The sequence below is a fragment of the Zonotrichia leucophrys genome, chromosome 7, assembly GCF_028769735.1.
Source record: "Zonotrichia leucophrys gambelii isolate GWCS_2022_RI chromosome 7, RI_Zleu_2.0, whole genome shotgun sequence".
Taxonomy (NCBI): domain Eukaryota; kingdom Metazoa; phylum Chordata; class Aves; order Passeriformes; family Passerellidae; genus Zonotrichia; species Zonotrichia leucophrys.
Window position 1 is genome coordinate 2396947 of NC_088177.1, and position 23231 is coordinate 2420177.

Below are 23231 nucleotides of genomic sequence, written 5' to 3' on the forward strand. Positions count from 1 at the left end.
AGGTTTGGGATTTTTAGTGTGTTGTAGATGGAAGCAAGACACAGGGTGTCCTCCTGGGTTTCTTCTTCACACTTCCTCCTTCTCCATGGGTTTGGGTGGCATTTTGTAAATGGGCAGAAAAGTCCCCATTGCAGCTCTTTGGGATCAGTTATTGGGTTAAAAGGGAAATAATCCAGGTGTCAGTTCTTAATTGGATAGTTTAGCTTTAGAAGCCCTTGTACCAAGAGATTTTTGGCCATTTTGTGCCTTCTAATGAAAAGCTGCTGAACTCCCAGCAGTGAGACTTTTACTGATAACAAATAATGAACACCTGAGTGTGAACATGAACTGCTGTCTCAAGTGCCTTCAATCCAGACCCAGGGAAACCACAACTGGAATCCCCCACATTAGGACTAAATCTTGGAAGTTTCATCCCTCAGTTTCTGAACAATAAGTAAATAATTAATAAAATATTACAAAAGTTCTTGTCCAAATTGTCCAGTCCGGATAAAAAGGGGGATAGGCCATGCAAAGAGCCTGAGGGGAGATTCCCACTCACATCCAGGTAAGAGCTGGATCATTCCTGGCAATAACTCAGGATTTACCTGTCCATGGGTGTCTCCTGCAGACTTTCCAGCCTCAAACTTTAAAGCTAGACCGAAATCAGCAATACAAGCCGTGAGGTTGTTTTTCAGCAGCACGTTCTTGCTTTTGATGTCCCTTGCAAGTTCAAGAAAAAAACCACAAATTAGAGATCTAGAACATGAAATACAGAAAGAACTAAGGAAAAGGGAAGAGCATAAAACCAGGAACATTATGGTATGAAAGGCAAAAAAATTATAAAGAAAGAGATAAGTTACACAAAAAATAATAATAATAAAACCTTGGAGTGCCCTTGTAGACTTTTATGGGAATAAATGAGACTGTAATGGGAACTGTAATTTTGTGCTTGTTTTTAAAATAAATACAGGTGTATGATGGATGTAGGGATATATGGATGATGCATGTGGGATAGAGATGGAATGAGGATGTTGCAATCCAAGTGTGCAGCAACTGCAACTTTGTTTAAATAGCAGGAAACAAAACGGAAACAGAACAAAATGGAAAAAATGTGCCTTGGAGGGGAGATGCAGGAATCCTGCAGGGTTGCCATGTCCTGCAGGGCAGTACCTGTGGGAGATGGCTGGCTTGTGGCCGTCCTTGAGCCCCGGGATGTCCTCGTGCAGGTAGGCCAGGCCCCGCGCCATGGTCTGGGCAATGTGGCACAGCTCGTTCCACGACACCACGTTGGCCTTCAGGAAATCTGTCAGGGAGCCCTGCAGCAACACAGGCACACAGCCAGCTCAGCCTCACTGCTCCAGGGACACCTGCAATGCCTGCAATTCACCTCTGTAGGACCTCTGTCCTTCCTTATGGACCTACAGCAGGTTCAGAGTGAAATGCTCTGAATAATCAGAGATGAAATCATTCAACACCACAGTTTCGGAGTGAAACTGAACAAATCTAAAGAGATTTTCAGAGTGAAACACTCTGAACAAATCTAAAGAAATCAAAATGATCCAACATAAAATGGAATGTGTTCTTAATTGTATTTGTGTTTTTTCCTTTTGCTGTCACAATAGAATCGATCTGTATCACTTCATCTTTATTCTTATCAACCAACAAGTGAAGCAAAAATAACCCCCCAAAAAATCTCTGCAAGATGGGAGGTTATGTATTTTAGGCAGGTTTAGAGTGGGGATGTTAAAATAGACATCTTCTAAAAAGCCAAAAAAAGGCAGAATCAATTTTTGTTTGTCTCCTAAAACAACTCCTCTGTCAGTAAAACCCGATGCCAACTTTCTCAGCTGCCTGAGAACCAACTGCAATGAATTCCCACCCAGTGCAAAGCTGTCGGATCTCAAGATCTCAGTCCTGAGGTGCCACCGAGACCACCTTGGGGGGCTCGGGAGTCCTGGAATGTTCCAGAAGTGTCTGGTGGCTGGACTTTGATCCTACACAGGAGACGACAAGGATGAGGGCTTCACCAGGGTGAATGGTGAAGGGATCAGTTAATTAGAGAGTGAAACACAGGGTTTAGGATTTCTGTACAGGGGGGTTTAGAGAAGTAAGATGGAGGAATTGGGGCGTGTCCTGTCCTTCTTCTTCTTCCTCTTCTCCTCCATCTTCTTTGGCCACGGTGGCACCTTTGGATTGGTTATTACTGAGAGTGCACCGAGTTATAAGAATAAATGGTATTGGGGAAAAATGATAAATATTGTACACGTAACAATGGGTATAAAGATAGGTGACCGCCCGGAGGGCAGGGAGTGTGCTCATGGCTGGCTGCTGAGCAGATCTCTGTTCGGCTGAAAGAACATCTTTTAGATAAACAATTAATAAACATAAAAACCGAAAGAAGAACTGAAGCCTCTTCTCGTCCTTCGATACGCGGGCTGTCCCAAGGCCACCTCAAACAGACCAGATAAACCGGACACAAAGCCAGCAGCAAAGTGAAAGCTGCTCCCAGTCCCCTCGCTGTGCTGGCCCAGCCCAGCTGTGTGACCCTCCCAGGGCAGCCCCACCTTCTCGTGGAAGGCCGTGATGAGCCACAGGTCCACGTCGATGCTGGAGCCGCGCTTCTCGGCGCCGATGAACTGCAGGATGTTGTCGTGCTTCATCCCGGGCAGGCTGTAGATCTCGTACTCGTTCTGCCACGACTGCTTGTCCTGCAAGCACAGAGCACAAACCATGGTCAGCCCCAAACCACAGCACAGCAGGGGCTTGTTGCCTTCTGATCCAAGGCAGGCGGCCTGGTTTCAGGAGACAGCACGGTGACCCATTCCCCAGGGTCACTCGGGCCTAAGAAACACGCGGACACCAATATGGTGGAGGATCAAAGGCCTTTATTCTCTCTTCCCGTGGGGTTTTATAGTCTAGGGGGCTTCTACGTCAGGTGAGGGTCTGTCCTTACCATCTATGGTTAGTAGGGGATGGAAAGTTACCTGGGCAAGTGGAAAGTTACTGGAATCCGGTTTGGGGGGCTACATTCCTATGTTAATTTTCTTATCTAAGGGGGCAGGGGCCCTGTCTTCCCGTAACATCACGAGATCTTCCGAACGCCAGGCCCTATCTGCTACAGGGGCTGCCCTGGGGAGTTGGGTTCCTCTCGGGGTTTGCTGCTCACAGTGACCCCAGAGGTGTCAGAAATTCTCTTTTCCCAGCCCAGGGGTCAAAGAAGGAGTCAGAGCTCTTCAGTTCTCGCTCTCAAGGTTGTTCATTGTTCCTTAGCTATAAAATTCTTTCTCCTGTCCTCAGTAAGACAGCCCAGGCACTCTGCCTGCCCCAGGGTGGTGTTATCTTTTTATTCTAAAAACTACTTGTACAATATTTACAATTACTGCCCAATACCCATCACCTGTGTTAGACAGTGAGCTTCTACTCCAAACCAATCCCAAAGTGCCACCATCACCCAGGAGATGGAGGCCAAGAAGAAGAAGGAGAAAGGCTGGACACACCCAGATTCCTCCATCTTGCCCCCTGAACCCCCACTCTAAAAACCCCAAAAAATCCATTTTTCACCCCATGACAAATTAATTATTATTCTACTTAGACTTTTGTGGTTTGCAGGTCCTTATATAAGGTTGGTAATTTTTTCTATGGGTCATAATCAGAATCACAGGGGTCTGGGCTGTGTGCCAGGGTCTCTGAGCCCCCTGGCAGGGTCCTGGCAGTGCAGCACAGCCAGAGGGACGTCCTGAACTCTGACAGAGTTTGGGAATGCTCTGTCAGAAATCCCTGGAGTTTCTGGTGAAATAACGGGAGCCTGCAGCCCTGGATGAGCGTGAGGAACAAATCCCTGCAGCTCCAGCAGCAGGGGGGGCTTCAATCAGAGCAAACCCATCCCAGGATCAGCACCCAGCCCCACTCGGGGCTCTCCAGATTCCTCAATCCATTTAATGCGAGCCATGGCCCTTGCTGGGCAATGAGTGCTGTGGCACTAATTGAGGCAGGGTTAATTGGAACAAGCACTCCAGGGGCTGCATTTCAGGGCATTCCTTCTAAGCACTGTTTAATTTGATTATTAACTGGTCAAGAGGTGGGTTAGAGCTGCTGAAAACTACGGATGCTGAATATTTTTATGATTAGAAGCCCACATTTCACAGGGCTTGTTTCAGCAATGTGTTTACTGCAGTAAAATTCTTATTGTAAATTACCAAACTCTTCCTGTTTCTTTTACACCTCAAGTCCATTTCCACTTGGATTTACAGAATTATTGGGCCAAGAAAAGCTGCTTTAATGTGAGGAAAACCCAGGACCCCAAGGGTTCTGCTCACCTGGATGGGGAATATTTTGACTGCAACGTATTCATTGAGCAGCTGAGCTTTCCACACACAGCCAAACCTGCCCCTGGCCTTGATCTCCAGGAGCTGCAGCGGCTTCAGACCCATCAGGGGCGATGGTGGAGGAGGCCCAGGATCCTGCAATCAGGAGAGACCATTAATTAATGCTGCTTTCATTAGTGACATCCATTCACATCATCCCTGAGAGGCCTGGATGGGGTGACCCAGCCAAACCCCAGGGCCAGAGCCCAGCCCTGCTGCAGGGTGGGAATGGGATTGGGACTGCCCAGCAGGGATGGGACACACCTGGATAGCACAGCAGGAACCAGGGAATCCCCTGAGCACAGGGAGGGACAGCAGAGGTCAGGGAATCATGGAATCAGGTGGGAAAGCAAGGCTGAAATTAAGGAATAATGGAATCAGGTGGGAAAGCACAGCAGAAATTAGGGAGTAATGGAAACAGGTGGGAAAGCACAGCAGAAATTAGGGAACAGTAGAATCAGGAGGGAAAGCACAACAGAAATGAAGGAATAATGGAATCAGGTGGGAAAGCAAGGCAGAAATTAAGGAATAATGTGATCAGGTGGGAAAGCACAGCAGAAATTAGGGAATAATGGAATCAGGTGGAAAAGCAAGGCAGAAATTAGGGAATAGTAGAATCAGGAGGGAAAGCACAGAAAAAAATAGGGAATAATGGAATCAGGAGGGACAGCACAGCAGAAATTAGGGAATAATGGAAACAGGTGGGAAAGCAAGGCAGAAATTGAGGAATAATGGAATCAGGTGGAAAAGCAAGGCAGAAATTAGGGAATAATGTGATTACTTAGGATAGCAAGGCAGAAATTAAGGAATAATGGAATCAGGAGGGAAAGCACAGCAGAAATTAGGGAATAATGTGATCAGGTGGAAAAGCAAGGCAGAAATTAAGGAATAATGGAATCAGGAGGGAAAGCACAGAAAAAATTAGGGAATAATGGAAAGAGGTGGGAAAGCAAGGCTGAAATTAGGGAATAATGGAATCAGGTAGGAAAACACAACAGAAATGAAGGAATCATGGAATCAGGTGGAAAAGCAAGGCTGAAATTAGGGAATAATGGAATCAGGTGGGAAAGCAAGGCTGAAATTAGGGAATAATGTGATCAGGTGGGAAAGCACAGCAGAAATTAGGGAGTAATGGAAACAGGTGGGAAAGCACAGCAGAAATTAGGGAATAATGTGATCAGGTGGAAAAGCAAGGCAGAAATTAGGGAATAATGGAATCAGGTGGGAAAGCAAGGCAGAAATTAAGGAATAATGGAATCAGGTGGAAAAGCACAGCAGAAATTAGAGAATAATGGAATCAGGTGGGAAAGCACAGCAGAAATCAAGAAATACTGGAATCATGTGGAAAAGCATGGAAAAAATTAGGAAATAATGGAATCAGGTAGAAAGGCAAGACATAAATTAAGGAATAATGTGATTACTTAGGAAAGCACAGCAGAAATTAGGGAATAATGGAGTCAGGTGGCAAAGCACAGCAGAAATTAAGGAATAATGGAAACAGGTAGGAAAGCACAGCTGAAATTAGGGAATAATGTGATCAGGTGGGAAAGCACAGCAGAAATTAAAGAATAATGGAATCAGGTGGGAAAGCACAACAGAAATGAAGGAATAATGGAATCAGGTGGGAAAGCAAGGCAGAAATTAGGGAATAATGGAATCAGGTGGAAAAGCAAGGCAGAAATTAGGGAATAGTAGAATGAGGAGGGAAAGCACAGCAGAAATTAAGGAATAATGGAAACAGGTAGGAAAGCAAGGCTGAAATTAAACAATAATGGAATCAGGTGGGAAAGCAAGGCTGAAATTAAACAATAATGGAATCAGGTGGGAAAGCATAGCAAAAATTAGGGAATAATGTGATCACTTGAAAAAGCACAGCAGAAATTAGGGAATAATGGAATCAGGTGGAAAAGCAAGGCTGGAATTAGGGAATAATGTGATCAGGTGGGAAAGCACAGCAGAAATTAGGGAATAATGGAATCAGGTGGGAAAGCAAGGCAGAAATTAAGGAATAATGGAATCAAGTGGAAAAGCAAGACAAAAATTAAGGAATAATGTATTTACTTAGGATAGCACAGCAGAAATTAAGGAATAATGGAATCAGGTAGGAAAGCAAGGCAGAAGTTAAGGAGTAATGTGACCAGGTGAGAAAGCACAGCAGAAATTAAGAAATAATGGAATCAGGTGGGAAAGCACAGAAAAAATTAGGAAATAATGGAATCAGGTGGAAAAGCAAGGCAGAAATTAAGGAATAATGGAATCAAGTGGGAAAGCACAGCAGAAATTAGGGAATAATGGACTCAAGTGAGAAAGCACAGCAGAAATTAAGAAATACTGGAATCATGTGGAAAAGCACGGAAAAAATTAGAGAATAATGGAATCAGGTGGAAAAGCAAAGCAGAAGTTAAGGAGTAATGTGATCACTTAGGACAGCACAGCAGAAATTAAGGAATAATAGAGTCAGGTGGGAAAGCACAGAAAAAATTAGGAAATAATGGAATCAGGTGGAAAAGCAAGACATAAATTAAGGAATAATGTGATTACTTAGGAAAGCACAGCAGAAATTAGGGAATAATGGAGTCAGGTGGCAAAGCACAGCAGAAATTAAGGATCAGTCTGATCAGGTGGGAAGAAAGCTCAGCAAAAATTAAGGAATATTGTAACCAGGTGGGAAAGCACAGCAGAAATCAAGGACCAAAGATAATCAAGCTTTACTCGTTATATTTTTAGAGCTGGAATTGCAATGAGCCCCTGGATGCACTGAAGGTTTCTGTGTTTATGAGAAGTGTGGGATCTTTAACCCTGCAGGTGCAGCCCTGGCTCAGCCCCTGCTGCCCCATTCCCTGCTCCCAGCTCTGCCAGGGAGCTCCTGGGATCCCAGAAATGAGGAGATCCCATTGCAGGGGGATCTGGGCCTGTCCTGCAGGGCTGGTACAGCTGCAGGTGGCACAGAGCTCCCCAGGGCACTCCATGGACCCACAGCCCCACATCCCCAATCCACATCCCCATTCCCAAATCCCCAATCCCAAATCCCCATTCTCAGATCCCCAATCCCAAATCCCCAATCCCACATCCCCAATCCCACATCCCCATTCCCACATCCCCAATCCCAAATCCCCATTCCCAAATCCCTAATCCTGAATCCCCAATCCCACATCCCCAATCCCACATCCCCAATCCCAAATCCCCAATCCCACATCCCCAATCCCAAATCCCCATTCCCAAATCCCCAATCCCAAATCCCCATTCCCACATCCCCATTCCCAAATCCCCATTCCCAAATCCCCATTCCCACATCCCCAATCCCACATCCCCATTCCCACATCCCCAATCCCAAATCCCCATTCCCAAATCCCCATTCCCACATCCCCATTCCCAAATCCCCAATCCCACATCCCCATTCCCAAATCCCCATTTCCCAATCCCAAATCCCCATTCCCACATCCCACCCTACACCCTGGGGCCATCCAGGGCAGGAACAGTTTTTTATGGCCACTCTGCATTTTCTGCTTTGCTCCATCACATCCTCTGAACAGAACAAGCAGATTCTCAATTTTATTGCCAAATCTCTGCTTCCTTCTGGGCTGGCCTCTCCCTCCAGGCGGGATTAGCTTGTCCCTCTATAAAAACTCCAACAACCAACCCCAAAGTTTTCAAAAACCCTCCAAAACACCCCCTTTTCCTCTGTTTTCCCCAAAGAGAAAAGCAGTTTTCAAGAGAATGAAAACCACCAGAGGAGCTGCTTCTACAACAGAGAGGAGAGGGCTCAATAAAGAGTTAAATATTTGAGCACTTCCATCAAAACCACAAAATCCTGTGCAGGTTGAAGACACATTTTGTGACCAACTGTGGGGTTAAGAACCCTTTGCTGTGGGGAGAATGGAGACGAGAGCTGAGAGTGCAAGTCCTGAGCAGTGTCAGGAATCAACATCCCCTCCCTGCTTTCTTCTACAACAAATAAATTAAAAAGAACAAGTTCCAGAGGACGATTCAGAGCAGAGTAACCTCACTGCACAAATTAATAACCAGACAAAGAATAAATAGCATTTGAAATTCAAATCAGAGGCACACTGCAGCTCTGTCCCCAAAAAGAGGAAATCCTTTTGTCGGTGTGACAGCGACGGGCGCTTGGAGTTGTGACATCAACATTTGCAGCACAGAAAACCAAGTTTGAGAGCAAAGATTTCCCTCCCCTGGTGCCTTTCATTCCGTGCCAGAGCCCTCTTGGAATATTGCAGGCACCAGGGAAAGCAGTGCCCTCAATTTGTAAAATACAAACTGTACCAAAGAAATATTTGTAAATCCCGTTTGTTGTCGTTAGGAGAGGAAGTGGGAACAAGATGCTCGGATTTATCCCCCAAAGGAAACCCTGATTGAATGAACTGCTCAAGCTCAGAACCTCATTGCTGGGAAATAATCCCAAATCTCCCTTTGCTCTGGTGGCTTGGACTCCCCTTCCCTCCCAATAACTGCTGGGATCTGGGAGCCCTTGGTGCCTGAATTCTGTCCCAACCACCAGGAAAACCAGGAAAACTCTGAGATTTGCTGAGCCCAGCTCCAGCATCTCTGCCAGGAGCTGGAAGTGAAAGTGGGCAGGCAAAGCTGGTGCTTTCCTCCTTCCCCACTGGCCCAAACACTTCCCAGACACCAAATTCCATTTCCCAGAAACCCCTGGCTCTCCTCACCTCATTCCCAGCACCATTCCACAATTCCTGCTCATAACACAACTGGAAAGAAAAGTTTTCCCTTTTTTTTCCCCCTCTGATTTTTCTAAGCACTTTGGTTACAATCTAACTCCAGGCTCTGCAGCTCAGGGATGATTTTACACAGAAACATTCCCTGACAATATTCCCAACTTGCTTTGCTCCAGGGAAAATTGTTTAATGTTCCAGAAATGTTCCCCATTGTTCCTGTGAGGTTTTGGGGCTGATCTCTGTGGTGCCAAGGCCACAATGCCAGCAGGGCTGTCAAATTCCCAAATTTCCAAAACTCCAGGCCCCAATTCCCTTTTCCTGCCCTTTCTCACAAACTGAGTCACAGGGGAAATATTCCTTAGGGAAAGGTGCCTTCCAGGAATGGGGTTCCTTGGATGTCCCCAAAAATGGAGATCAGAGAGCTGCTCAGCCATGGGGGAACCCAAAGCCATGGACAGCAGCTCCATCCCTGACTGGGGTAAGGAGGCCAAACATGGACACAGATCCAAGCAACTCTGGGAGCTTTTTATGGACACATAGTCAGGGAAATATTCAAATATTTACATTTTTAATACACTGAAACCATCAGATTTTCTCCTAAACTGCATCTCCAAGGTATATCAGGTGTTAATTAGAGAACTTTGATGATGACAGGAATTGAGCATTTTTATTACACCTCAAATCTTGATGGTTTTAATATTCCACTGAAAAGCTGAGCAGGAATGACCCAATTTGTGAATTAAGGGGTCCCAGTGACTCGGAGTTGTAATAAATATAAATATAAATATCTTGTGGTCAGTGGGAAAAACGAACAGACTGAGTGGTGAAGGAGTATTTTTATTTTTCTCCACATGATCCATTTTTGGGAGTTCCTGCCCCACACAAAATCCCAGATGAGCACATGGAGCCCCCAGAGCTCCAATGGATTTGTCACAGGGGGAGATGGGAAGGGAGAGCCAAGGCCAGGGCACAGTGGGTGGGATGAGCCCTCGGTTCCAGGGAACCCCTGGGATCCAGCCCAGCCTGCACATCCTGACCCCAGCACTCAGCAACTCCAGGGAATGTCAGGAGATCCACAAACCACACCTAAATCTGCATTTTAAACCACACATGCTGACAGATGGCTTGTCCAAAATACTGAGAAATCACAATTCAGAGCAAAAATCATCTCCCACATCCCCAGAAAGCCCCAGAGCCAGGAACAAACATCCTCTTACCTCAATCATTATATGAAAGGCGTGCTTGCAGAGAGGGAAAAAACACAGGCAAGAGAAATTACTATTTACACCAGAATGGGATGCAAAAACAGCTTAGAGGAGACAAAGTCAATTATTTGTGAGTTAATGACAGGAATATTCACAGGGACAGCAAAACTTTCCCACACCAGAACATTATTTAAAACAGCAAAGAAATCCAGTGTTGTTAGTAAAGAAAAATGAGGAAAACAAGGTTATTCTATGGAAAATGAACAGAATTATTTCCTAATTACATAGAGAAGTGATTGCAGCCAGCACGGAGACACGCGGAGCTCCCAAAGGTGAAATTCCCGAGGCGGGAGGAGAACCCGCCCTGTTCCCTGCAGCGCTCCCGGTGTCCGCCAGGGGGCAGCGCCGCACCACGGAAACCCGGCTGGGACCGAACCGGATCCATGGGATCGAACCTGATCGATGAACGGCACCTTGGATCTGATCAATGAACAGGATCAGGCCTGATCAATGAACAGCACTGAACCTGATCGATGAACGGCACCGGGCCTGATCAATGGGATCGAACCTGATCGATGAACGGAACCGAACCTGATCAGTGAATGGCACCGGGCATGATCAATGAACGGAACCGGGCCTGATCAATCAATGGGACTGGGCCTGATCAGTGAAATCGAACCTGATCAATCAATGGGACCAGACCTGATTAATGAACAGAACCGAACCTGATCAATCAATGGGACCAGACCTGATTAATGAACAGAACCGAACCTGATCAATGAAAGGAACCAGGTCTGATCAATGAACAGCACCAAACCTGATCAATCAATGGGACCGGGCATGATCAGTGAACGGAACTGAACCTGATCAATGCATGGCACTGGGCCTGATCAATCAATGGGCATGATCAATGAATGGAACCGGGCCTGATCAATGAACAGCACCGAACCTGATCAATGAACAGGATCAGGCCTGATCAATGAACAGCACTGAACCTGATCAGTGAATGGAACTGGGCCTGATCAATCAATGCCACCAGGCCTAATCAGTGAACGGCACTGAACCTGATCAATGAATGGCACCAGGCCTGATCAATGCCCAGAACCAAGCCTGATCAATGCACAGAACCAAGCCTGATCAATGCACAGAACCAAGCCTGATCAATGCACAGAACCAAGCCTGATCAATGCACAGAACCAAGCCTGATCAATGCACAGAACCAAGCATGATCAATCCACAGAACCAAACCTGATCAATGCACAGAACCAAGTCTGATCAATGCACAGAACCAAGTCTGATCAATGCATAGAACCAAGCCTGATCAATGAACAGAACCAAGCCTGATCAATGCCCAGAACCAAGCACGATCAATGCACAGAATCAAGCCTGTTCAATGCCCAGAACCAAGCCTGATCAATGCACAGCACCAAGCCTGATCAATGCACAGCACCAAGCCTGATCAATGCCCAGAACCAAGCCTGATCAATGCCCAGAACCAAGCCTGATCAATGCCCAGAACCAAACCTGATCAATGCACAGAACCAAACCTGATCAATGCCCAGAACCAAGCATGATCAATGCACAGAACCAAACCTGATCAGTGCCCATAACCAAGCATGATCAATGCACAGAACCAAGCATGATCAATGCACAGAACCAAGCCTGATCAATGCACAGCACCAAGCTTGATCAATGCACAGAACCAAGCCTGATCAATGCCCAGAACCAAGCCTGATCAATGCACAGCACCAGGCCTGATCGATGAACAGCACCAAGCCTGATCAATGCATAGAACCAAGCCTGACCGATGAACAGCACCAGGCCTGATCAACCAATGGCACCTCAGACCTGAGCTCCAGCACCAAACCTGATCAATACATCCCCAGAGAGGGGAACTCCCACACTCTGCACCCAGCAGATACTGATAAATCCCAGAACTGAAGATTCCTTCAAGCACTCCCAGGAGGAGTTTACGGTGTGGAACAGAGCCCAGGCTGAAGGCACAGCCCAGGATTCAGTGACCCCCTGGTTGTGCTGCTTTCATCCCTTTCCTGAACAGCCTCAGCGCAGATGCCTCTGTTCCTCCTGCTGCCCTCTGCACTGGAGGCCCTGGCACAGCATTCCCAGAGCGCCTGGGGCTGCCCCTGCATCCCTGGGAGTGTCCCAGGCCAGCCTGGATGAGCCCTGGAGCAGCCTGGGACAGTGGAAGTGTCCCTGAGGTGGTGGAAGGTGTCCCTGCCCATGGATGGGATGAGTTTTGAGTTTCCACCCAACCCAAACTATTCCAGAATTCTGTGACTCCTCCACCTGAGCCGTCTCCTTTACAATGGGATGGATGTTGGAAGAGGGGGATTCAAGCCCCCATCTCCAGCTGCCATCCCCTTCTCCCTGAGCCTCCACACCCTCAGGATGCTCTGGAGCCACCAGAGCCTTTCCCTGTGCCTGGACAGGGATGAGCACACACTTCCCTTTCTCCAAATTCATACCAGATTAACACCTAGAATTATTAACAGCAGTAATTAATCCAGGAGGATTCATTCCATAAACCTGTGACAGAACTCAGAGCACTGGGATCCACCACAATCTCCTCCACCATCCAGAGCAGAGCAAAACCCACCCCAAGGGGCTGAAATTCTCCATTTTTTCCCAGGCCTATTCATTATTAAAGTTCTCCAGCTCTGGAGAATGATGGAAATTCCTCAGCAATAAGCAGAAATATGTATGAATTCAACCTTTGTGCTCTGAGCATAATGAGAAACTGCAGGAATGAAGCTCTGAGGAGTGAGCCCTGTCCCAAAGCTCTCACTCCTCCCCTGAGGGATCAGCTGCCCCCAAACTCTGCCCAGTTCCTCACCCATGGAAACTTTGCAGGATGGATTTGTGCTCATGAACACCTCTGGGTTATAAACCAGTGTCCTCCCCTGCAGCCCACAGAGCAGAAATCCAGCACTTCAAGGGCATCAGGCTACAAAAGAAATGCAAATCTGAGATTATGTCAGGAATGAGCTCTGATAAACAAGAACTGGGAGCAGTTAAACCCCTCAGAACCCGTCACCCACACAGATGAACATAAACACCCTCACTGCTCTTTGTGCTGCCTGAAAACCAACTCTAATGGCTCCATTACAATATTTGGAACCAATTACACCAATAAAACCCTAAGCAGTGTGGGTTTTTCCCAAATTTTGGGCTACCCACAACCATTTCCTCATCTGCAAAAGCTGCACTTGGCTTTTGGGTGTTTTCATACAAATTTCTCCCTCTATTATAGATTTTAACTTGTAGCAGCCCATGGATTCTATTAGGAAAAAGAAAGGATCCAGTTTCAAGTTCCTCACATAAAGGATCATGATTTGCAGTAACTTTCCAATCTCTTTCCCATTTTCTACAAGCACCTGGGTGTGTTTTTCAAGCAGCCATTAATCTTCCCAGGTTTGGATTCAATCCTTTAAAAATAAAAAACCAAACACCTCTCCCTTGCATTTTTCTAGTGTTAAAATGTTTCTACTAAAATATCTGTAACAACAACAAGAAAAAAAAAAGTGGCTTTTGGAAGACCAAAATGGGAAAAACCTGAACAGCTGATTTAGTTCTTCATTCTCCAGCAGGAAACTGGGTGGAAAGATTATACCAGAAATTTCAAATGCCTCAGGTAGATTTAGGAATTCCTGTGGTGAGAAATCCAAACCCTGATGCATCTTTGAGATGATCACCCAGAGCAGGGTGCTCTGAGCACCCAGAGAGCTCAACCATTTCAGAAGAAATCCCCCAACAGGTCACAAAGACACAAAGAAGTGAACCTGCAAAGCCTTTCCTCAAGCTTCTTAACACAAAGATTGCTTGCAAACCAACTCAAAGCCCAAAAAGCAGCAGTGATGGAGTGAAACCTGCCAAGCTCAGGGGGTGAATGTTCCATGCTCAGGGGTGGTGGCAGCTCTGAGGGAGGTGACAGTGGCACCTGTGGGATCTCAGCACCCCAGGACTGAGGTGTCACCGAGAGCACCCTTGGGGGGCTCGGGAGTCCTGGAATGTTCCAGAAGTGTCTGGTGGCTGGACTTTGATCCTACACAGGAGACGACACCTGTATGAGGACAGGAGGGTTTCACCGGGGTGAATGGTGAAGGGATTGGTTAATTAGAGAGTGAAACACAGGGTTTAGGATTTATGTACAGGGGGTTTAGAGAAGTAAGATGGAGGAATTGGGGCGTGTCCTGTCCTTCTTCTTCTTCTTCTTCTCCTCCATCTTCTGTGGTGATGGTGGCACTTTGGGATTGGTCATTACTAAAAGTGCACCGGGCAATAAGAATAAATGGTATTGGGGAAAAATGATAAATATTGTACACGTAACTTTGGGTATAAAGATAGGTGACCGCCCGGAGGGCAGGGAGTGTGCTCATGGCTGGCTGCTGAGCAGAGCTCTGTCGGGCTGAAAGAAAATCTTTTAGATAAACAATTAATAAACATAAAGACCGAGAAAAGAACTGAAGCCTCTTCTCGTCCTGGGCTGTCCCAAGGCCACCCCGGGCCTTTCCAGGCCCTCCAAACAGCCGAGATTTGGACAGGCACCCAGCAGCTGCAGGGTGGCAGCAGCCCCATGGAGAACCTGCACTGGCAGCTCTGGTGTGCCAGGGAGCCCAACAGAGCTGCCCCTGCCAGCCTCACCCCACATTTATTGGCAATGTTTGCTCACACCCAACTCCACCCCCAGTGAAAAGGAACCAGGTCCCAACACCTCTTCCTGCAGAAAAATTTCAAATAGCAAACATTTCAAATAGCAGTCTGATTCTTTGGGTGAATTTTATCAGTGATGGGTTTATGTTTGCTAAAGGAAATAGAAATAAGGAGACAGAACAGTTCCTAAGTGTTTCCCATACACACAGATGCACTCAGCAAACATGGATTTGTTAATAACTCAGTGCAGAGCACAGGAGTGACAGATTTGATGGAATTTGACAGCTTTCACTGGATACTTCCCCACACAGCACTGAGGCACAGTGAGCAGCACAAACAAGCCAAGACTAATTGTCCTTTATGTCTTCACAGGTTCAAACATTTCTTACAGTGTATTTCTTGCTTTTTTCCCTTTTTAAATATTCCAAACTATTTCTTTCCCTTTGCTCTCTAATCTTTTACTTATCACCAAATTCTTTCACCATTTCTCATTCTTCATTTTTATCTTTTGCTTATTTTTCTTCATTTTTATCTTTTGCTTACTCCTCATCCATCCTTTCATTTTTTCCTGGAAGTTTGGTACCAGCTCAGTGTTCCCATTGTTTCTGGGAATAAAGCAAGGAAAAAGGGATAACTTTTATTGGATCCCACAATCTTTTTTTCCTGCTGTACATCTGACTTGTCCTTCTACCACTGCTACATAAAGAATTAAACCAAATCCATTTGCCTAAAACTCCACTCATGGCCCAATTATTAAATATACTATTAACAGATTAATTGCACAAATATTTCAGAGTTTATTCGTGGTTATAAAGTTCCCAATCCTCTCCCTCCCTTCCTGCTTCCCCTGTCTCCTGTTCCAAGCAGCTGTAATTAAATTTCAAGTGGGAACCACTGCTCTGCTGCATGAGGGAGAGTGTTTATATTGGATTTACATAATAATTCCGGGGAGTTTTTCAGGCACAAGTGGCTTTTCCTGACTTTCCACATGAGCCTTAATGCCTGCTCACCACAAGATAGGAAAATGTTGTTGCCCCACAAGCACCAAGGTACATTTATCCCAAAGATACAATCTGAGCATAAACACAACAGCTGATTATCCTATTTATTAAAAATTGAGGTGGCAATCCTGCCCCAAACAAATCCATGCAAGGAAAAAACTGCAGCAAAAGGAGGGAGAGAATCAGAATTCAAGTTCTTGATACCTCACACATATTTAACATTCTCTTGCTTTTCCATGGCTTTATCCATGACTTCATTTCTTCAGGAAGTCAATCCCACACTGGAATTATCCCCACAATTAGCAGTTATGAATTTGATCTCCCAGCAAAGACCACTGGGTCGATGTAAAGTCCCAAATCCATAAAATGGGAGCTGGATGAACTAATTATGCTGACAGATTGCAGGGAGTCTGAGGAGCTGCAATCCTCTCTGCAAGGACAGCAAACAGACTTTTTTCCTCTAAATTATGTTCTTTTCATTTGGCAACAACATATGGCCACTGCCTCTCCCCAAATTCCTCTTATCTATTACTGAGAAACTGAAACCAAAACACTTGAGCTATCAACCCCAGGCAATGCTGCTTCCTGCAGCACCCTCCTGTCAAGCAGCAGCACTGGAAATATCCCAGGAGCTGGATTTTCAAAAATCCCTGGAGCTGGAGATCAATCCTTGGCACCCCTACCCACAATAACAAGAGTTTTCATTTTTATCATAAATATCATCACTGTAGGACAGGTCGTGTATTCTGGTCACTGCATTGAGGTAGAAGCTCAAATTAATCCTACTGCAAAAATCTAAATAATTTCCCTCTTCATTTCCACAACCACATTTTCTTCATCTTTTTTGCTTTGGTCTCTAGAATTTCCTGCTTTAACTCTTTCCATAAAAGCCTCCTAATCTCAGTTGGATCTCCAGATACAACTGAAGGAAGAGGAATTCCAGTGGCAGCACTGATTACAGCTCCAGGAGCAGCTGGAGCCTCCCAACTGCAGGAACTCCACACACAGGAACACCAGAAAGTTTGTCTGGATGCAATGGCCAGGTTACATTCAGGTGTGGAGCCCATAACTTCATCCTTTTGATATGAAACATCCCTAAAACTGAAATGTTTCAGGATAAAACAAGAATGCCACACACAAGAGCCCCAGAAGATTTGTCTGGGTGCATCATGGCCTGGTTACACTAAGATGTGGAGCCCATAACTTCATCCTTTTGACAAAAACACCCCTAAAACTGAAATGTTTCAGGATAAAACAGGAATATCACACACAGAGCCCCAGAAGGTTTGTCTGGGTGCACAATGGCCTGGTTACACTCAGTGTGGAGCCCACAATCTCATCCTTTTGACATAAAACACCCCTAAAACTGAAATGTTTCAAGACAAAACAGAAAATACATACACAAGAGGAAAAATATGACAAGAATCACAGTGCATGAGCTAAGCTATGAAGATTTTCTCATCATTCCCTACACCTGTATTCCAGTTCTAGTTTTCCTTAAAAACAGCTCATCCTCTCTTAGCTGCTGTTTGCTGAACCCCTCAAATGGCCAAGATGAACTGGGAACTCTTTTTTTGTTGCCAGCTGAGCGTTACAGCTCAGCCCTCAGCATGCCTTCACTGTGTGTTCAGTTTTTCTCCTCCCAAACAAAGAGATGCATAAAAACATGAAGTAGTTGCTCATCTATTCATCAAAGAATAATTAATAAGGCTGTTGAAGTAAAGCTTAATTCTCTGCTTTGGGGGAGAGCAAGCGTCAGGACCTGGAAATCAGGAGGGGAACAGAGAGAGCAGCCATGAGACAAATCCCCTTCAGGAATGGTCTGGCCCCTCAAAAACCCCAAATCCTGCAGCAGGGGCTCACCTGGGTGGGAACAAGCACGGGAGGATAGGCCAGCTTGTGGTGTCTGTACATCCAGAAGGAGAAGAGCACGATCACTGCAATCCCCATGATAGGCACCAAGGAGTAGAGCAAGGTGTTGAACAGAGGTGGCTTCGGTGTGACAGGATTGGAAGTTGCTGAAGGGAAAAGAAGAAAAGACAAAGCTTTTAAGGAACAAAAGCAGGCAGTGTTTGAAATGTGCAGCAGCCTGGTTTTCTAACAGCTGCTGCCAGCACCTGATCAGGCAGCACAGAGTAACACCTGGTGAGAAGGCAGCACTCTGGAGAGCAGGGGGACAGCTCAGATCCTGGTGGGAATCTGGGCTTCCAACCCCCAGCAGGCTACAGGGGGTGCTTGGACTCCCAGGGACTGCAGGAATTCATCACCTAATGAACTAAAACCAATCAACGCAGAGATTTGGCAACAGCCTCCAGCCCTGCTGTGCCTGGCTCAGGGAGGAGCTCTCCAGGTGAAGAATTTCCACAGGAGCTCAGGAAAGGCTGAGCAGGAGCAGGAGCTGCTCCCAAGGCAGCCACAGCCCCCAGGGCAAGAGCAATGTCAATTATTGCCTCAGCAGCACCACTGACAGAAATGACAACAATATCTCCTGGGTCAACAAAGGCTATTTTCATCCTGCAGAAAATGTTCTTTCATTTCATAAACAACTTCCTCTGGCTATTTGGTACACGAGACATTTGCTGGTTTCAGCTCAGTTATTAACATCCCTTGGTTTTCCAGCAGATTCCTGACTGGAAGAAGATGGGCAAGAAAAATCAAATCACCTTTCAGCTGATGTTTTTTAAAATAATTATTTATTAAGTCTGGCTGATTTGATTGTCCTTCAGAATCCCAGATTATGCTGAGTGGAAGAACCCACAAGGATCCTGTGATCTGGGAGGAAATTCTTTTCCCCTTTTTAGAGGTTACTGTGTCCATTTACAGAGAAATTCAAAAGTCCAGCTGGGATACAGAGAAGAAAGAAAAGGAACCTTTTCTGTTATTTTCCTTCTTTTTTGAAGAAAATGAGCATCCCCAGGCTGGCACAGGGACACAGGGATAAGAAAGCTTTTGGACCAAAAATTTCCACCCTTAAAGGAGTTTAGCCATGTAATTAAGGTGAGATTTGAAAATAACTTCTGTATTTTAAACCAGGCAATTATTTCAGATTATCCTTCCTTCCCACCCTTGGAAAGATGATATTTTTTGAAGAAAAGGAGCATCCCAAGGATGGCACAGGGATACAGGGATGAGAAAGCTTTTGGCCCAAAAATTCACACCCTTAAAGGAGTTTAGCCATGTAATCAAGGTGAGATTTGATGATAACTTCTGTATCTTAAACCAGACAATTATTTCAGATTGTCCTTCCTTCCCACCCTTAGTAGATGCTCCTTTTTGAAGAAAAGGAGCATCCCAAGGATGGCACAGGGATAAGAAAGCTTTTGGCCCAAAAATTTCCACCCTTAAAGGAGCTTAGCCATGTAATTAAGGTAAGATTTGACAATAATTTCTATACCTTAAACCAGGCAATTATTTCAGATTGTCCTTCCTTCCCACCCTTGGAAAGATGATGTTTTTTGAAGAAAAGGAGCATCCCAAGGATGGCACAGGGATACAGGGATGAGAAAGCTTTTGGCCCAAAAATTTACACCCTTAAAGGAGCTTAACTATGTAATTAAGGTAAGATTTGAAAATAACTTCTGTATTTTAAACCAGGCAATTATTTCAGATTGTCCTTCCTTCCCACCCTTTGAAAGATGATATTTTTTGAAGAAAAGGAGCATCCCAAGGATGGCACAGGGATGAGAAAGGCCCAAAAATTTATACCCTTAAAGGAGTTTAGCCATGTAATTAAGGTGAGATTTGATGATAACTTCTATATCTTAAACCAGGCAATTATTTCAGACTACCCTTCCTTCCCACCCTTGGAAAGAGCCGAAGTCCATTTTATATTTTTCCATTTTATCGATTTGACATGAAAGCACCTTTCCCAGTGGAATAAAAGCAGTGGCACTGGCCAGAGCTCTCCCAGAGCCCTGTGGGAAGGCAGCAAAGGCAGCACTTTTGGCCAGTGTGAGCTGCAGGAAAAGCAGGATGTGGAATGTTGCTGCCAGCAGGAACTTACGCTGCGTGACCTCCATCTCCGGGAAGTAGAAGAAGCGCTCGTTGCACATGTTGCCCTCACAGCAACAAAAAAACACCTCAGGGCTGTCCTTCTTCTCTATGCAGTCATTCCTGCAAGAGAAAAGAGGGAAAAGTTTATTTATTTTGTGCTAGGTTATCTTTGTTAAAAAAAAAAAAATAAATGTGCCCAGCTTTTAAATTTCCAAGGTGAACTTTGTTAAATTGGCCGTGACCAAAGTAACAGCTAAACCTGATGAGAGAAATTAAATTTTGATATTTGACATTGCAATGAAATTTTATTAAAGCAGAAACACATTTTAAACAGAAACACAATTTTGTCATAAAGACAAAATTAAAGAAAACACCAACAGATTGAGGAACAGTTCACAAGCTAGATTTAAACAGGACAGGCAAGTGATCAAACAAGGCTGGAGATAAGTGAGAAGGAGAATTTCTAAATTTTTTGTAGAAAGTATAAAGTTTCTACAATCTCCTCTGCCTACATTATGCTCAGGGACAGGGCTTATTTCATTCCCTGAATTAACTGCAGGAATGGCTTTTTTATTCATATTCTGCTAACAAACAAGCTGAAACAATTCCCATCAGGAAAGAAAAACCAGGAGCCAACCTGACAGCAGAACTGGACAAGGCTGAAGAAATATTGCAGGATTTTAAACACAGCTGAAGGTTTTGGGCTCATCTTCAAAACTTGGGGTTATTCCTAGAGCCAGCCCTGGCTGCCACCCTGCCCAGGGAACATTTTCTCTCAGATGTGCTGGATCTGCTGCTGTTTGCAGGCACTCCCACAGCTCCCACAGATAAGATTTGGCTGCTCTGGACAAACACAGCACTCCCTGTGATTAGCACAAGTCACTTAATGAGGACTTGCTCAGTTTCCAGCTCCTTCCTTACTGTCCTTCCTGTGTTTCATTTCTTCTTCCAATTTCTTTTCTTTGCTCAAGGGAGAATTTATTCTCATGATTTCAGGATTTTTATTTTAGATTGTGGGACTGAGCTTTAAACTGCCATTAAAGCAGAAAACATCCTGGGCTGAGGGACAACTTGATTTGGGGAGAAAGAATGCAAGGCTTTCTTCTAAAAATTCAACTTTAAAGATTTCTATAAAAATTACTGAAATAATTCCTCAATACTTTTTAATGGCTCTATTTCTTAATTCTCTGCCTTCCCAAATAATAAATGTTTTGGGCCAATAAAACCCAGTAGAGTATTTAAAAAGCTGCAACACCATTGCTTAAGAGAGTCATGACCTTTATTCAGTCAGCATCTAACAAACCCCAAGTCCTGCTGTTACTGCTTGTGGGTTCTTTCTGGACCATCTGTTATCAACAAAATAACTGGAAATTTAGAATATTCTTAGAGCTGCCATTGAGCTTATTAATAAACTGCCAAAATACTTCCATGATCTGGTAAATTGCAGACACAAAGTGCTGACTTTCCAACTCTAAAGTCTTTGGAAAAATCAACGAGAGGATTTTGCATCCTGGTTGCAATAATTACATTTGCACTGTTTGGCAATAACAAGGCACTGCAGGATCTATTATAAATGGACTAAAAAGAAGGTAAAACATGTTATCCTGCAAACAAAACAATGTATGGAATGGAATCTGGTCCCTAAAGTGAGAATCTGAAAATAAGATAATTATTCCCACACTCACTGCTTGTGGAGGGGATGACGTAGAAACTATGGAGAGGCCAAAGAGTTTGCAGTGCCAAATCAATTGCAAAAATTCCTAGGAAAACTCACCTGTCATAACAATTGATGTCATCCAGCCAGCAGCCTTGCTTCACGATTTCAATTGATCCAGAAATATTTTTCCATGTGGCAAAGCAGTGTCTCCTTTTATCTTTGTCACCATAGCAGGGCTCGATCCCGCTGCGGTTGGTCTTGTCCTTCTCCCAGTTTGCGTTGTAGTAGATGCACTCCTGTGTTTCTGACCTGCCCAGGATGGCACCTGGAGGGATGGGAAGCACAATTCAATGGAATTCTGCAGGATCAGGCACAGGTTGTATAAAAATATCATTTACTGCACGTAGCAATGTGCCCTCTCTCCCTCCTTTTTAATAAAGAGAGAAAACACGCAAAGTTCAGCAGCGTTCCAAGTGTTGAAACATAAAACAAAGATCTTCTGTGAAGTCAAACAGTGACTTGCATAACTTAGCGAGATTTGCAGAAATGAAGAACAAGTCATGGCAATACTTCTCCATGAATAGCAATAGCAGAGAAAATTTAGAATGCTGAGCAGGGAAGATTTAATTAAAATATTCACCAAACCAGGAGCTTTAGCCAGGAAAATTCACCAAAAGGCATTTGTGTTTCTTATCTTGTTACAGGAGCCAAAAGAGCAGGGAGTTCATCTCAGAAAGCCCAAAAAGCCAAGAAGTGTTTGGGGGAAAGTGTTACAGAATCCCAGAGTGGTGTGGGTTGGAAAGGACCTTAAAGAGCATTTAGGGCCCATCTAGGAACTTTCTGGATTCTGGTGGAGATCCCTTCAGAGTGAATGGGATGAAAAGCACCCATGAGGTGCTTCTGTAAAGGTGAAGGGTTGGTGGGAAGCAAGACTGTTAACAGAAGCCAGGCAGGGAGTAAGAACTGCCTTTTATTTCTCTTATTCTCCTTTTATTTCTTTTATTCTCTTGTCAGACACTGCCCAGAGCGTGCCATTCACCTCCATGGGAGCTCCACCATTTCACATGTACCAAAACCATGGGAAAATGGAGATGGAGGAGCTGGAGAACCAGAGGATCCACTGAGGAAGGCTCAGGAGGATGCCAAGGCACTTTGCTTGTATTTATCTGTACATTCAGAATTTTTAAGACATTCCATTGCCCAGCACACTGAAGCCAAAAGGTTTCCCTCAGCAGTTTTTGACGTATTTATTTGCATCACTCACTACAAATGTGAGCCAGCAGCCACTCCTGAGGATAATGAGGATTATTCCCACCTGAGCCTTGGGAGAGCAGCACAGGGAGCCAGAGCTGAGCCCAGCACTGCCCATCCTGAGCACCCACCTTGCTCTGCCCGTGTTCCCAAAATAGGCAGGAGCTGGAGGATCAATGGCAGAGGGGCAGAGCCAGCTGGGAACCATTAAATTCCTTGTGCTGCCACGGCCTGACCTTTACAGCTCTCAGCTATGGCAAGAAACAGATGAGGCAACAGATTGAACAATTTGGTTCTGTCAGTGCAATAAAGCAGAAGTCCTGGATTTCTCTCACACGTGCCATTGCTTTTCTCCTGCTGCCAAGCCCAGCTTTGAAGGACCACAGACAAGCTGAAATTTATAAAATTCAGCAACTGCA

At 45.0% G+C, this 23231-nt stretch overlaps 1 protein-coding gene across 4 annotated transcripts in view; it reads right to left on the reverse strand.

Annotated features, from left to right (window-relative positions):
• ACVR2A (activin A receptor type 2A) overlaps positions 1-23231 on the reverse strand; it is a 59646-nt gene that overhangs the window by 3588 nt on the left and 32827 nt on the right. For 2 of the 4 annotated variants that reach the window (XM_064718629.1, XM_064718628.1), the window contains exons 2-9: positions 21679-21886; positions 19915-20024; positions 17775-17929; positions 10252-10275; positions 4296-4439; positions 2544-2687; positions 1150-1295; positions 585-699 (exon numbers count right to left, since the gene is read on the reverse strand). In XM_064718629.1, coding sequence (XP_064574699.1) covers positions 585-699; positions 1150-1295; positions 2544-2687; positions 4296-4439; positions 10252-10275; positions 17775-17929; positions 19915-20024; positions 21679-21886 — 1046 coding nt within the window. The remainder of the gene's footprint in view (positions 1-584; positions 700-1149; positions 1296-2543; positions 2688-4295; positions 4440-10251; positions 10276-17774; positions 17930-19914; positions 20025-21678; positions 21887-23231) is intronic. The other 2 variants (XM_064718631.1, XM_064718630.1) reach the window with 1 other exon arrangement.